The sequence below is a fragment of the Alternaria triticimaculans genome (assembly GCF_023758025.1).
Source record: "Alternaria triticimaculans strain BMP 0046 chromosome Unknown scaffold_5, whole genome shotgun sequence".
Lineage (NCBI taxonomy): Eukaryota > Fungi > Ascomycota > Dothideomycetes > Pleosporales > Pleosporaceae > Alternaria > Alternaria triticimaculans.
Window position 1 is genome coordinate 561,136 of NW_026055962.1, and position 14,355 is coordinate 575,490.

Consider the following 14,355-nt stretch of genomic DNA (forward strand, 5'->3'; position numbering starts at 1 on the left):
CTTTGGTTAGCGCGTGCCGATATTGATGACGCAATGCGTAGCTAACAGGGGCTGTCGCGAAAGTCATTCGCGCCGCGATATCGTGCAGGTTCATCCTCATATCTATCGCATATTTAGAAGTCTGTTTGAATCTCATTCGATTCAACAAGCCATATATCAAGTTATGTGTCTCTTGACTGCATCGTTACTCGGCCCTACCTAGTTACTCAGGCATTAAGAGTACCTACATAGGTAGGTAGCACAAATACTCGATGTCTAACTTCCCTAGGCAGTTTCCCCTACCTCCCGAGGTCCTCTTCTCTGTCTTTCGCGCTCGAGCCTGAGGGTCTCTTCGCCAGAAGACCTCTCAGTGGTTTCTAAGGAAACGCCTCGATCTTAGAAATAACAACGCCTGGCAAACGCATATTTATCCGTCGGATCAGATCCTCGTTCCACCGGCCATGGCTGTCCCGTATCTCAATCATTTCTAAGCCCCTTAAAGAGGCCATATCGTCCTCTAGTCCCATGACTATACTCCCCACAGCTGTCCTAAGTTGCATCCTCTTAATAGCCTGTAGTTGCTTCTGGCCGGTGTGATGAAGTAGCTTCCATGCATTGGAACTAAAACCCGTCACAGCAAAGACGTTGAGAGTGTAGGGCAGCATAGCGGTCTCTGTGTTGATCTGCGAGCAGCTTCCAAGGAGGGCGAGAAGATGTCGCTTGTGGCCGGCTCGGTCCCTCATCGCTGTTCTTATCATCTCTATCGGATGATCCATACGTAACACATACTCGTAGATGATGTTACGAAGCTCAGGTGGAAGACGGAGGAGAGGGGAGTTTGCCTGGTTCTCTTGGGTTCTGTCAGACTGTAAGTAAGTTGTAGCGGATGTGCGAACTCTTGAACTCACCGACGTATGCGCTCAGCATGCGAAGTACTCAGGCGGATTATGTCCTGAAGCTCTCCTGAATCCTCCATGAAACTTCCGTTGGTTTGATTTGGTTGGTTGAGTCTATTGGATGTATTGATTGCCGACCAAGGTATGGTAAGGTGTTCTCGATGAAGGTAGAAGCCAGAAGACTGGAATGTTAATAGGCTAATGAGGGGCTAGGTGTGCACGGATACATGATAGTCACAAGCAATTTGCAATCCCAAGGATTGACATAACACACTAGTCTATCGGAATGCACGAGGTAAGCCCACCTCACCGAACGCAGCCAAGATGATTGACCTGGCTCTCCAACCAGTGCTATGACCACGGCAGAGGTTTCAATGTGTATGGCGACACAACTATAACCTCGATCTCACCTGCCTGGCCTTTTGCAACTGCAGCTTCCGCTTCTTTCACACGAGCAAACTCCTTCTTGGTGCTCCATAGACCCCTAAGCTCTCCCATATACAGTTTCTTCAACCCCTTGCATCTACCCAGGCTCCTAAGCACCATCTTCAGAGCCTCGCTTCCGCTCTGAAACGCGCCCCAACTTATATCAACCATAATCATCGTCATGGCTTCGAGCTGAGCATGTTTGCGTGAAGCGACAAAGCGATCGAGTTCAAAGACGTTGTTAAAGGAAAACAAGTTCTCGGAGTATACTAGAGTAGCTGTTTCGGAGTAAATTTGACGACAGACGCGCGGTAGGGCGATGTTGGCAGGTGTTGACCGGAAGACGTCGTTATCGCTGTTGAGGTGGCGCCATTCGCGGGTGCTTCCGTGCCTAAACATGGGTGTACGAAGTCAGTGAATGTCTCACATCGTACAGTAATATCTCTTACCAACGGTGTATATACCGGCCGCCTCCCAAAGCATACCTGAAGATCTTGTTTCGAAGTTCGGCGGGAAGACGGAGAAGGGGAGACTGTTGCGTGTTGGACTTGACGCTTTGGGTACTATTAGTTGTATGCAACTCTTCTGCTTCATAAGGGCTCACATGGGGACGAGGTCTTTTGGTGTTTTCCGCAAGGAGACGAGACCGCCGCGAGTACGATAGACGCGCTTGGAAGACTCCGTGATCGGTTTGGCAGGACGCTTGCGCATGTTGTAGCGCGCTTCAGGGACTGGCTGGGTAGCCTCTTCTGGGAGCTTGGGCTTGTTCATAGTGGTGGCAGTTCTAAGTTGAGACACTGAATAGTGATTCCCAAGTCAAGTCAAAAGGAGCCGAGCTGAAGTATCAAGGGGGCTTCTTGAGTACGTCAGCTGATGTACTCTAGTAGGGTGGGTCATTCATCGTGCAGTGAGGTAGCCATAGACACAGAAGCATGTGTCAATGCATCGTAGTGAATAGTTGCCGCACTTAGCACCGTCTAAGCTCATTCAAACCACTAGTCGCTTCAGCTCTTATTCAAAAGTTTGACCTCCTTCTTACCTCACTTTCTCCACTACCTGACACAATTCCCTGAACATACACCGAGCCGTTCGGTCAAAAACCCAACTAAAGTAACTCCAATCGAACGATAAGTACCACAGGCGCAAGACTAACCATGGTTTCTCAAACGCACAAGAAGTGTGATCAAGCAAGCGCCTTAAGTAATAAGATGCCAGCCGAAGAGCGAAAAGAGGATGGCTTATTGGATCTTTCACAAACGCCAGACAATCTTGTGACGATGTAAGTGAAGACCTCAACGATCCTCATTCCCCTCTGACAGTATCCAGTGCCCAAGACAACAGTGTGAACTCTCCTCTCCTGCGACTACCAGCCGAACTCCGCACAAAGATATGGCACTACGCACTTGGCGGTATAACCGTGTACCCCAACCTCAAACGACTGAGATATCGCAATTACGGCTCTACATCAACGCGTCTCTTCAAAAGCAATCTAGGGCAGCTTAGCCTCCCTCGCACCTGCCGACAAATCTACTCCGAGGCCGCTCTGGTCTTCTACCACGAGAATACGTTTGCTTTCCACGATTACAAAGCCTTCAAGCGTTTTCGAGATCGAATCCGAAATGCCCACTTCGCGATGATACGATCCATTTCCGTGAGGACCATTGGCGCTCTTCTGACGTTTCAAAAAGAACTCATGGAGGCTGACAGGTCTCAAGCCTCCTATCGATACTCCCACAATCTTAAGGAAGAGTTTCTAAACTACTACGATCCTATGGAACAGGATCTGCGATGGATCATACGACTGGTAATTCCTGGTCTACTGTCAACATTTCCCAATTTACATAAAATCTTGATTGCGTGTTCTTGTCATGCGAATGGGATTCAGGGGGAATGCAGTTTTGATACTCGAGTTTCGTGGGCGCCATTTCATAGAGAGGGAGTCGAAGTTGCGTTCCGTGAGTAGAGGCGACTCGGTGTAGATTGTGGGGGCAGAACTCGATGGCTTCATGCGGAAACAACCAAGAGATCACTGTACACGTTTGGGTGATGAAGAAAATCGAGAGCGAAACGATTGGGGAGGATATGGCGGCTCAAGACTAGCTCAACGAACTCTCCATCCAATACACACACTCTTCTCTTGGCTGCTCATTTTTACCCCGCCTGTGTACGCAACGCATTACACCTAAGTTTTGCTGTCTCTTCACTTTGTCCAGGGAAGACCCAGCTTCTTCATCTCCACCGCTAATTGCAGAATATAATCGATACTCTCGCACTGCGTTTTCGCCTTGTGTACGTTATCGCCCCACACGTAAATGCCGTGTCTCTTGACAAGAATCGCGTACGAATCGGGGTATTTCTCCATCGCCTCCTCCAAACTCTCCCTCAAATCCTCTTCGTGCGCAGTATTCTCGATGATGGGTATACGCAGACGGTCATAGTAACCTAGGTTACCCTGCTTCCCTCTTCCTTTCGGTATGCCCTTGATCTGTTCTATCTCTTCGATCTCAAAGCACGCGTCTTTTCCAAAATCGCGCTCGACGAGGAGGGTCACGAGAACGGCCCATTGTGAGTGTGTATGGATGCAGCAGCCGGCGCCGCGTTCGAAGGCCGCAAGGAAGAGCGGCGTGCACGCTGAGGGTTTGAGGACCTAAAATCTTCTTAGCTGTATTTCCCATAGTCCAATCTCGCGCGATATACCTGTGGTCTCCTCAAGTACTCCTTGCTGTTGAAGTCCATAACAAACATATCGGTAGGCTTCATGAGCTCTTTCTGTACGCCGCTGGGCGCAATGTATATCTTGTCTTCATGGCGTATGCTCGTTCCTCCGCCAGTGCCTGTCACCTGGCGGAATCTCCGTGTTAGCCATCACTCGATCGTGTCTTCATCCGCGTCCCCCCGACGCCTGGAGATCATCGTACCCAGCCCAAGCTGTAAAACTTTGCGCAGAGCGTGCAGATGTGGTTCGCGGGGTGACTTGGGTCATCGGAGTGCACGAGGGCCTCGGCATCATGTTCGCTGGAACTCATTGTGATGTTGCGCAAAGGTGTTGTCGAAGGGTGAAGTTTGGTGGATTTTCTGGAGCCCAATGACGCGACTTGCGATCGCGACTACCCCACGTGGTCCGCGCTAGTGTGCATCCCACCATAGTCAGGCACAATGCAGACATTAATCCAGGTAGGTCATACAAAACTCAAGGACATGGTTGAAAGAGTGTCTGTGTCTATTAATTACCAAACAGAAAAGAAGGCTGTCTCATAGTCGAGACCATAGCCTGAGGTATCATCGATGTCCAACGCTCATACCACTACCAATCCTCCAGGAAAGTCGCTTGACTTGGGTATCATATCTAGTTTGTAGTCGTGTTTTGCGCCAAAGGAGAGGGCTCATGTTCCTTCTTCTTATCCAAATGAAGTACTTCCTTGACCTTGTCGCCCAGTCCCTTGCGATCGGGAGATTGGCTGTGCCCGCCGTGCTTCTCCTTGTAGACGTTTCCGGCTCCACCTCGCTACAGTAATGTCAGTCGAGTTTGATGTTACTCATATAACATGACGTACGCCGGTGTGGAACTCGTCTTGCGCGTTGCGCTGGTTAATCTCGGGAACCATGTCTACTGAGCGACGACCTTCGTCAGACTGCGGCCCAACGCGAGGTGACTTTCCGATGTTGCCAGCTCCCCCACGGCCAGTGGAGAAATCTCCATCGAGAGAGTCGCCTTGAACGCCCTCGCGAACCATGCCTCCATCAGTGTAGACGTTGGTGTCGGGGCCAATGTTGCCGGCGCCTGCGTCAGCGATCAGCTTTCCCTGTTCTTGCATATTGAAGTATCATGCAGGGCATACCTCCGCGGCCAGTTGAGTGGATTGGGGTAGTAGTCATTCTGATGGTTTAGCTTTCGCGATGATTGTGAAAACAAATGTTGTCTTGTTGAGATGACAAAGAATTGGTGTCAAGGATGTAGGATATGCTAGGGTGGTCGAACGGCAGGGCGAAGCGCGTTTTCAGGCTCTTATATTTGCTCGTCCAGTCCTACAAGCAGGCCATCTCAGAGTGACGCAATGACGCAATCGCATCTCCAGGTGCTCTAATCGATTGGCGACGCGGGATGGAAGTAGTTTCCGAGTTGGAAACAGGCGCCAGCAGGCTCATGGCTGCTAGTCGTCCAACTAAGACGACGAGCCAAGGAAAGATGCGAGCATGAGGTACAAATTTCGATGGTTTTGACTCTTCTCATCGTCCCGTGGGTGTGGTTTATGCGATGGCGTGAGGTGATCTTCAATGTTCGCGCGATAAGGCCGGGTGGATTGATTCGCCCAGCGACTGACTAAGCGGGCTGTATCCCACTGCTCGACATGGTGATTGCATTCTCACATGTCATCGCCGACATGGACACGGCTTGCTCGGAGGTTGGTGGAAGCTTTGGCGAGAGATGCGCTGCACGAGGATTGCTGGGATTTGTAGTCTTGGAGCTCTTGCCACCCCTAACGCAGGGGCAGGCGACGTGTGGTTCATCAGACTACGTCGGTACACAGATCTAGCATAGAACACACAGAAACCGCCTTTTGGCTTGTTACCCTGCACCTAAAGTTTTGATGTCCCAATGACGATCTCACATAATAGAATGATGGTTTTGATTTGGGCATGCCTTTTGGGCGAATATTGAATTATGATTATGCGGTACGAAGCGCTCTGACAATGTTGTTTATACAAAGATTGAGAATCAACAAAGGGGTATAATCATATCGAACATCTGATACTTCAAGATCTAAGGCCTTGCTCATCACTCGGCCTGGCTTGACCTTCCTCCGCGTTTCTAGCTTGCACTTTGTCTTGGTCTGCATGCTTGGCCGGATCAAAGACATAGATTGGGAACTCGAGGAAGATGGTTCTCTTTAGAATGACGGGCAGCTTGGCGTATAGCTGTGGCGGGAAAGGGATGAGAATGCTCGTTCGGTGGAGGTATTGCTCGTACTCGGGCCATCGGTTGCCTTTCTCGTATCTCTTCTTTGCGCCAGGTCGTTCCTGCAGCGTAAGACCGGATACGAACATGAGTAGCAGAGTCAGGAAGAATGGACCGAGAATGGACGCGTACAGAGCGTCATATGCACCGCCCGAGACGTAGTTGTTTGCAGCCGGGGATACAGCGATCGTGAAGATACCTGTCATAATCAGTTTTGGTCCAAAGAAGTTCAATGAGCAACACCTACCGAATTGGATGAGCATCTCGCCGAAGTAATTCGGGTGGCGCGTCCAAGCAAAGAACCCGACGTTGCAGACTGCGCCGTCGCTACCGTGAGCAGTACGGAACCTGTACTTCTGAACGTCGGAAACACTTTCCATGATGAAACCGATTGACCACAGGATGATGCCAGCGATATCACAACCTGTTCCAAAGTCTGGCTGATTGAATCGAGTGACTTTTGGCGAGTTCAGAATAGTGACCGGCATAGATACAGTCCAGACCCAGAACATTTGACTGTAACCCATCAGTAATGACACCCAGCTTACGTCTGTAGCTACTCACAACACCCAGAATCCGAGGAACGACCAGAACTTGTCCCTCTTATCGTCGAAACGATCATCTTTGCCAGTCTTGAGAATCCTGAAAAGAAGAAAGCCGCTCAACCTTGCCGCCCACAGCATGATAAACAGCGATACCACAATGTTGCGCGCATCGCCGCGGTTCTCGCTGCACGAAAGCGTGATAATCGCAAGAAGGATGAAGTTGGTGCCGCCGGCAAAATCAGTAAGTTTGTCGAATTTGAACGAGAAGGCGATCGCAAAGCCGATCAGCTGGTATGCAACAGTGACGAGGAAGGTGATGGCAAGATAATAGTCATCGAGGACGTGTATGGCGGCCATGATGACCTCTGGACGATCTGTTGTTGTGTGCGCGAACCTTGACAGCAGAGTTGCGCCTACATATACAGAAGCCTAGAGCTTACAGCTACGTCGCTACGTACGGAAGCCGAACGTTCCACGCTGCGCTGGCAAAATTTGGCCGACTCCGACGAGCGAGAATCGTATTCTTTGCGATGGAAGTTGGCCCCAGGGGCTGGCAAGCGTCAGGCCCAGGGTAATGACGCACGTCATCGGTCGCCAAGCCACGATTACTAGGCACGACTTTCTCCCGCGATCACCAGCCCTACGCACATGCTTCACATTACAACGCGACTTTGCAGCTTCGCGATTGATAAGCCTTTTCTATCGCACGGCACTTGGGCGGAAATAGATCGGTAATGGAAGATCGATTTCGTTCATGCACGAGCGGAAGGAAGAAAACGCCATGTTCCACAGAGTGAAACGCCTCCGGTGTGAACCCCATCGCCTCGCGCACATCGCGTGTCAGACTAGACCACCATAGCGGCTGGCCAGACGATCGTGAAGCTTGACTGCCACCAAAATCGCTGTTCGCGGGCCTGTCGATCATGGGTCGCGCGTTACTGGCCTGGAACAAACCCTGATGACTAGGCTGACCCGACAATGCCATCACCGGCTGCACTACTGCGCGCTGGGACTCCATTTGAGGAACACTGTTCCGACCCTTGAGACGCACCTGAACACTGTTCGAGTAGCCGCGAAGGCTCGAAACCAGCACCACACGGTTAGAAACATGCTGAGCGGGGCTGACATGTCGGACCCGTTAAGTAGGATAGTTTTCGCCTCAGTCATGAACCTTTGAACGGTTTGGCACGCTCTCGCACTATCGGAAGCTTACATTCGTTTGCATCCGGACTATCTGTTTCTATTGTGTGTCCACACGTTTCCGTTCCATCTTCAGCTCTTCGGTCTTTCTGCTGTGCAGGTACTGAGAGGTTCTGCATGTCTGTGACATCGACTTCGATTCTACTCCAGCTGGACTGTTGATGTACTAATTACTAATTTTCTTTTCTATCATTTCCGGTTCTCACTTCATCAAGGTATCTACAATGACTAGAACTCGATCGTCCTGGGTACCAGCCCTGCTGCTCATGAGTGCAGTACGTATGTCATTTGCTTGTAGGGACTCTTCACTGACTGCGTATAGACGGTCACTCAGGCAGTACTTGATCTTCACAATACTCACATACGAACCGAGGTCTCGGGTAGACGTATCGACAACTTGGTATCGGGACTCGACTGGCAACGACGGGATACAGAAGCACTCAACGTACCTGCTGCCGAGCAAGCCAGTGCACTGGACAATGGAAATATTGCCGCCAGGCTTGCACAGAACGGCCTGGACGCAAACGCCTTGTTGAATGGGCTCGCGCAAGGCCAAGGACAAGGCCAAAGAAGTGGCAACGGAGACATCAACACGAATGATGTCGGTGGAGACCTCGCAAACCAGATCGCTGGTGGAGGTTCTCCGAGCGTTGAAGGCATTCTCATTGGGCTTAATGGGCAAAAGCAGAGTCCATCGACAAACCAGACCAGCACCCCGCAGCCGCAGCCGCAGCCGCAGCCGCAGGGCCAGAGTGGTGCGCAAGGAACGTCACAGGGTGACAACCAAGGAGCAGGAGGGGACATCAAGTCGAGCGACATCGCCGGGGATCTTGCAAACCAGCTGGCCCCCAAACCCGGTGCTAGTCAGGGTGGCAGCGCCGACATTGCTGGAGATCTCGCTAATCAACTCGCACCGAATGGACAAGGCCAACTACCATCCCAGTCTGGAGCACCGCAAAATGGTAGCAACTTTCAAACGATTCAGATAGTTCAGACCATCGTCACTCAACCCAATGGCCAGGAGATTGCAGCAACGCTGGTTGAAGCAGCGCCACAGGGAGCAGCCAAAGCGACGCCACCCGCTGGAGAAGCGCCAGCAGCAGCATTGCCATCGGCCCCAGCTGAAGCGACATCAGCATCATCACCACCAGCCGGAGAAGCCACTGCCACATCGTCATCAACCGCCGCAAAGGCACCAGCTGAAGCATCTGCTTCATCACCGGCAGAGGCAGAGGCACCAACTACGTCGTCTTCAGCTAAAGGGGAAGCGCCGGCAGAAGCGGCACCAGCATCGCCGCCAGCCGAAGGAGAAGCATCAGCTTCGTCATCAGCCGCCAAAGAATCTCCAGCTGCATCGTCCAAAGCTGCGGCCGAGACACCAGCAGCAGCCACTGCATCAGCATCATCTGCCGCCGTTGAGAAGCCAGCAGAAGCTTCCGCTTCGTCAAAGGCGGTAAAGACAGTCTTTCCCGCTGGGAAGTCAGCTTTGCCAAAAGTGACTCCTATTCCCTGGACGAATGCGCCTTCCCAGATGGGAGGTATGGCTGCTGGAAACTCAAGCAGCATGGGTGCTAAGGGGGCCGCTATGCCCGCTGCTGAGCCCATGCAGACAGCCAGTCTAGCGGAAAGCAAGAACTCTACTGTACGTTGTTGAGTTATGTTTTATTCTGTACATCGCTAACGCTACCCCAGGGTTCGGCAGCCGCCATGGCACCTGCAGCTGCTGTGACTGTATCGGCCGGATCAGAGCCCGCAGCTGGCGCTCAAGGCGCTTCAAATTCCACTTCCGCCAGTACTGCAGCGATCGACTCGGCCAAGCTTACGGCCGGAGGTCTTGCTGCAACGACAACAACTGCAGTAGGCATGGCAGTCACAGTCAAAGCCGATGGAAACAGTACTGCTGGAGTTGCCAGCGCTTCTGGTGGAGGTGGAGCAGCAGCCGCGGTTACTGTTGTCGCCGGCTCAGGATCTGGAACGAACAGCACTGCATCCTCGGGTGGAGCAGCAGCCGCGGTCACTGTTGTCGCAGGCGGAGGAAGCAATGGGACTGCCGCCGGCCTCGCTGGAGCTACAACCACCTCAAAAGCTGCGGCTGCAGTCACCGTCGTCGCAGGATCTGGTGGTGCAGCCGCTGCTACAGCAGCTTCTCAATGCAACTGCGCTTGTATGTGTCCGGCTGGATCTTTCCCCATGTCCGCACCGCAGGCGCAGCCCTTCCAACTAGGATCCATGAGCAGCGCGCCAACAATGAGTCAAAGTACCATGCAGACTGTCGTGGGCAGTGCTGTAACAGTTGAGGCCGGGGGTTCACCGCCCCCTGGAGCACAGCAGGCTGCTTCGACCAGCTCAAGCAGCACCGTAGCTATCGACTCGGCTACACTGACTCGGCCTGGCCTTGTCGCAGGAACTACGACGAGTGCGGCTGGAGCGGGTGTGACTATGATGGCTAGCGGATCTGCGTCTGCTTCTGCTTCTTCGGCGGCTGCAACATCATCATCTGCAAGTGTAACACCATCTGTCGAGGTATCGCTTGCATCAGCAACTTCTTCCTCTCCTTCCCCAAAAGCAACAACAAGCGCGCAGGCTCAGAGCCAAGTCGCAGCCGGTGCGCCTGCACCTACGCCCGTTGAAGAGCCTCTACCTTTCGATATCAGCACTGTTGCGCTACAGAGTCGTGTCACGGTGAATCTCGGAAGGAGGTTGGTAAAGCCGACGCCGGAGGTTCAGGCAGCGATGTGGTGGTGGTAGATGTCTCATATTTGGCAATATCCAGATCTCTGTGCTTTATTAGTTTCTATGTTATATAGTTGATTGTAGCAGTTGAGCATTGAGTGTTCCTGCGAGGTAGTAATGTTGAGAGAATACAAAGGTGTGGGTATGATGTTTCTGGTGCATTGCTGCTCGTGTCTATGGGTATCATCTGCCGTCTGTCGGGATAGAGTCAAAAAAACTCCTTCCTCAGGATTCTGTCACTTCTCCACCCCCCTCCTGTACTTTTGGCTTTTTGTTCTTGGCTTGCTGGCGCTTCGAGATCGGCTTTTCTGCCTTTGTCTCGTGCAAGGGAGTGCCCTCTAAGCTCTCGCCTGGCCGCTTGCCGTTCTGGTTCTTGTTTGCTTTCCCCTTCGGATCTTGCTTGTCCTTGCCCTTAGCCGTAGAGCTTTGCGCTGGCTTCTCTCCACCATAGACGATATCTATGATGCCCTTGAAGCTCTGGCGCTTCAATCGCGCATACTCGACTACACTCCTAGGCTCCTTTGTAAGACCGTCTTTCCCTCTCTCTGTGCCGAGTCCCCACACAGAAGCTAGGTTGATGACATCGCTCGGTGCGCGTATTCCTAGCACGCTCTTCGCTTCCGAACTAAAGATCAGGCCCCGACCACGGGTCACGCGTATGAGCTGTGTCGCATTGCTAATCAGGTTGCGCTTTGCGGCAGGATCGCTTGACATGATACCCTGGCTGTAGCATATTTCGATCTTAATACCACGGGATATAGCCGTCCCTAGAGTAGGAAACTTGAAATGGGACTCGAATCGCCGGGTCAGGTCGAGTGAAATTATGTCTACGTCCAGACTCTGACATGCCTGTTGGAGGGTGCGGTCGTCTGTGGGTCGCGCGGCTACGAGGTCATATTGCTGCTGGAGCTGTGGTATGCGGAAGTTGGACGCGGAATCGGTAAGGAAGATGTTGCATCGTCGTAGGATGCGCATGCGTGGAGGGACCGGGAAAGGGAGTTTTGTGGGTACAGGCGAACTCTGGTTGAGCAGCGCATTAGCGATTGAAAAGAGGAAGGTGAAAGGGTCGCAGTTTCCTCGACGTACTATATCAGTCGGCAGTTTCCCCGAATAGGTGTGCGTGAGAGCAACGACGTCGTATCCTACTGCACCGCGTCAGTCCACCGCCGGCGCATTCAACTACAACTCGAAGAGCTCACATTCGTCGAGGAAAGCTACTGTGCGCTGCAGCTCGCGCGTCGCGTCCGTCCAGGGAACATTCAGGTCGTGAAACATGGCTGCACTAGCTAGAATGACCACTGCAGAGGTTGAAGGGGAAGTGCGGCAGCGCAAGCTAAATAATTGTAAGTGAGATAGAAGGGATCGTCATCAGCACCTGGGCCCGCCTGCCGGAAAAGCTTGGCCCTTGCCTGGTACCAGTCTAACGCCCACAAGCCATCCTCCACCACCAACACGAGCAGCCAGAGCTCACCACCGCCGACACCCAGGCACCCCCGCCCAACCACGAGGCCCATCGCGACTGCCGTAACGGCCCTCTGTCGCGCCTTCCTCCATACCCGCTACTTGCGCTCGCTGTCCTTGGTGCGCTTGCAGGCCTTGCCCTCTTCTCCCAGGGTCCCGACGTCCTCCGCTTCTTCACCCCACTATACGACCCCTCGCTCGATACAACAGCCCCTTGGCGCAGAGATCTCAGTACAGACCTCGAAGAACGCGCAAGGTGGAATTCCACAGATCTCCCGGAGAACTGCTTTGTTACCCGAATGGCGTTGAACAACAGTAGCGGGGCTACAAGCCTCGCTCGCGTCTATGCCGATGTCAACGCGAACATGCCTCGGTCGTACTGGGACTACGACTCTGTGAACATCTCCTGGGGCGTGCTCGAGAACTACGAGGTCGTCCGCAAGATTGGCCGCGGAAAGTACTCGGAGGTCTTTGAGGGCATCAACGTGGTTAACTACCAGAAATGCGTCATCAAGGTCCTCAAGCCCGTCAAGAAGAAGAAGATAAAGCGTGAGATCAAGATCCTGCAGAATCTGTCGGGTGGCCCCAACATCGTCTCGCTGTTGGACGTGGTGCGCGACAACCAGGTTAGTGACGGCTCCGACTGGATTGGCGACTGGGTACTGAGACCCAACCGCTGCCGCGTGCTTGAGAGAAAAGCTGACCAGCGATCAACAGAGCAAAACACCCTCGCTGATATTCGAATACGTCAACAATACCGACTTCCGGAGTCTGTACCCTAAGTTCCAGGACTACGACGTGCGATACTACATCTTCGAGCTGCTCAAGGCCCTCGACTACTGCCACAGCAAAGGCATCATGCACCGTGATGTCAAGCCTCATAACGTTATGATCGATCATGAGAAGCGGAAGGTGGGCACATCCTATCAGAGCAGAGGAGCACAGCTAACGAGTACTAGTTGCGCCTAATCGACTGGGGTCTAGCGGAATTCTACCATGCAGGAACCGAATACAACGTCCGTGTCGCGTCACGTTACTTCAAGGGCCCCGAGCTACTAGTCGATTTCCAAGAGTACGACTACTCGCTTGATATGTGGTCGCTGGGTGCCATGTTCGCCTCAATGATCTTCAGGCGGGAACCATTCTTCCACGGCAATAGCAACTCGGACCAGCTCGTCAAGATTGCCAAGGTGCTTGGAACGGAGGACCTGTTCGACTATCTCGACAAGTACGACATTGAGCTAGACGCCCAGTACGACGACATACTTAGTCGGTATCCCAAGAAGCCGTGGCACTCGTTCATCAATGCCGAGAACCAGCGCTTTGTCAGCAACGATGCGATTGACTTCCTCGACAAACTGCTGCGATACGATCACCAGGTACGTTTTATCATATGTAAAGATGCGGTGTCAAAGACTAACATGTATCAGGACCGACTGACTGCCCAAGAGGCTATGCAACATCCTTACTTTGCGCCCGTCCGACAGGCTGCGCAGCAAAACAGCACCGCGGCATGATTGAGATACCCATTCACGTAATTAGACTTTATGTAATAGCATAAAAGTTGCAGCAACGAAATACTCGGTCTCCCATCTATCTGTTCCAAGTTTTGTTGGCTTGAAACACAACCGAAGTGCCGGCATACAAGCACAAGGCGCACATCACGGAGCGGCAGTGCATAGGGCAAGGTGCTAGGTATCGTTCTTGTATAAGCGATGGGGAGCGCAATGGTACATCGCAGGCGCATGGGAGCAAACAAAGTTCAACAAGTACTCGGCTCAATGCATATTGGGGTGTTGGTGGACGCTCATTCTTGCTAGAAGTGTCTTATGCTCACGGTAGTCAATGATGAATCTTTTTGTGACACACCTATCTCTGACTCGACTTGTGCACCTCAGCTGGTGTTTTGCTTCTCATCACATATGAATCATCGTCGGGCATTCCCGATGTGAGATCGGAGAGCTCCTATCGTCTGGCAATGACTGTGTCCCGTCATGACTGTGTTGTATGCAGTCATGGAGCGACGAGCATGGCTCAATGGTTCGTCGTCGTAGGCGGGGTCCGTCCGAGCTCCAGGATGTGGGGTGACGCAGGCCGGACTTGGACGACTCACACCCAGGCACTTTTTTGTTAATGTTGCCCCGCACCGCGCCCACTA

At 52.5% G+C, this 14,355-nt stretch overlaps 7 protein-coding genes across 7 annotated transcripts; 2 read left to right on the forward strand and 5 right to left on the reverse strand.

The window, feature by feature from the left end:
• Positions 1-356: 356 nt before the first annotated feature.
• J4E78_004501 (uncharacterized protein) lies at positions 357-2,072 on the reverse strand (the record flags this gene model as incomplete). The annotated part of the gene is made up of 5 exons (XM_049365130.1): positions 357-837; positions 888-942; positions 1,286-1,692; positions 1,787-1,855; positions 1,906-2,072. The coding sequence occupies 5 exons, from the start codon at positions 2,070-2,072 to the stop codon at positions 357-359; spliced, it is 1,179 nt and encodes a 392-aa protein (XP_049222931.1).
• A 1,429-nt stretch (positions 2,073-3,501) lies between these two features.
• MDE1 (Methylthioribulose-1-phosphate dehydratase) lies at positions 3,502-4,327 on the reverse strand (the record flags this gene model as incomplete). The annotated part of the gene is made up of 3 exons (XM_049365131.1): positions 3,502-3,948; positions 3,999-4,142; positions 4,220-4,327. The coding sequence occupies 3 exons, from the start codon at positions 4,325-4,327 to the stop codon at positions 3,502-3,504; spliced, it is 699 nt and encodes a 232-aa protein (XP_049222932.1).
• A 320-nt stretch (positions 4,328-4,647) lies between these two features.
• J4E78_004503 (uncharacterized protein) lies at positions 4,648-5,177 on the reverse strand (the record flags this gene model as incomplete). The annotated part of the gene is made up of 3 exons (XM_049365132.1): positions 4,648-4,806; positions 4,856-5,082; positions 5,141-5,177. 3 exons carry the CDS (start codon positions 5,175-5,177, stop codon positions 4,648-4,650), a joined length of 423 nt encoding a protein of 140 aa, XP_049222933.1.
• An 879-nt stretch (positions 5,178-6,056) lies between these two features.
• Positions 6,057-7,160, reverse strand: J4E78_004504 (uncharacterized protein; the record flags this gene model as incomplete). The annotated part of the gene is made up of 3 exons (XM_049365133.1): positions 6,057-6,457; positions 6,506-6,774; positions 6,823-7,160. The coding sequence occupies 3 exons, from the start codon at positions 7,158-7,160 to the stop codon at positions 6,057-6,059; spliced, it is 1,008 nt and encodes a 335-aa protein (XP_049222934.1).
• Positions 7,161-8,269: 1,109 nt separating this feature from the next.
• J4E78_004505 (uncharacterized protein) lies at positions 8,270-10,751 on the forward strand (the record flags this gene model as incomplete). Its single annotated transcript, XM_049365134.1, has 3 exons — positions 8,270-8,278; positions 8,326-9,645; positions 9,696-10,751. The coding sequence occupies 3 exons, from the start codon at positions 8,270-8,272 to the stop codon at positions 10,749-10,751; spliced, it is 2,385 nt and encodes a 794-aa protein (XP_049222935.1).
• Positions 10,752-10,961: 210 nt separating this feature from the next.
• J4E78_004506 (uncharacterized protein) lies at positions 10,962-11,711 on the reverse strand (the record flags this gene model as incomplete). The annotated part of the gene is made up of 1 exon (XM_049365135.1): positions 10,962-11,711. One exon carries the CDS (start codon positions 11,709-11,711, stop codon positions 10,962-10,964), a length of 750 nt encoding a protein of 249 aa, XP_049222936.1.
• Positions 11,712-12,009: 298 nt separating this feature from the next.
• Positions 12,010-13,714, forward strand: J4E78_004507 (uncharacterized protein; the record flags this gene model as incomplete). Its single annotated transcript, XM_049365136.1, has 5 exons — positions 12,010-12,079; positions 12,171-12,856; positions 12,915-13,109; positions 13,157-13,576; positions 13,628-13,714. The coding sequence occupies 5 exons, from the start codon at positions 12,010-12,012 to the stop codon at positions 13,712-13,714; spliced, it is 1,458 nt and encodes a 485-aa protein (XP_049222937.1).
• Positions 13,715-14,355: the final 641 nt, after the last annotated feature.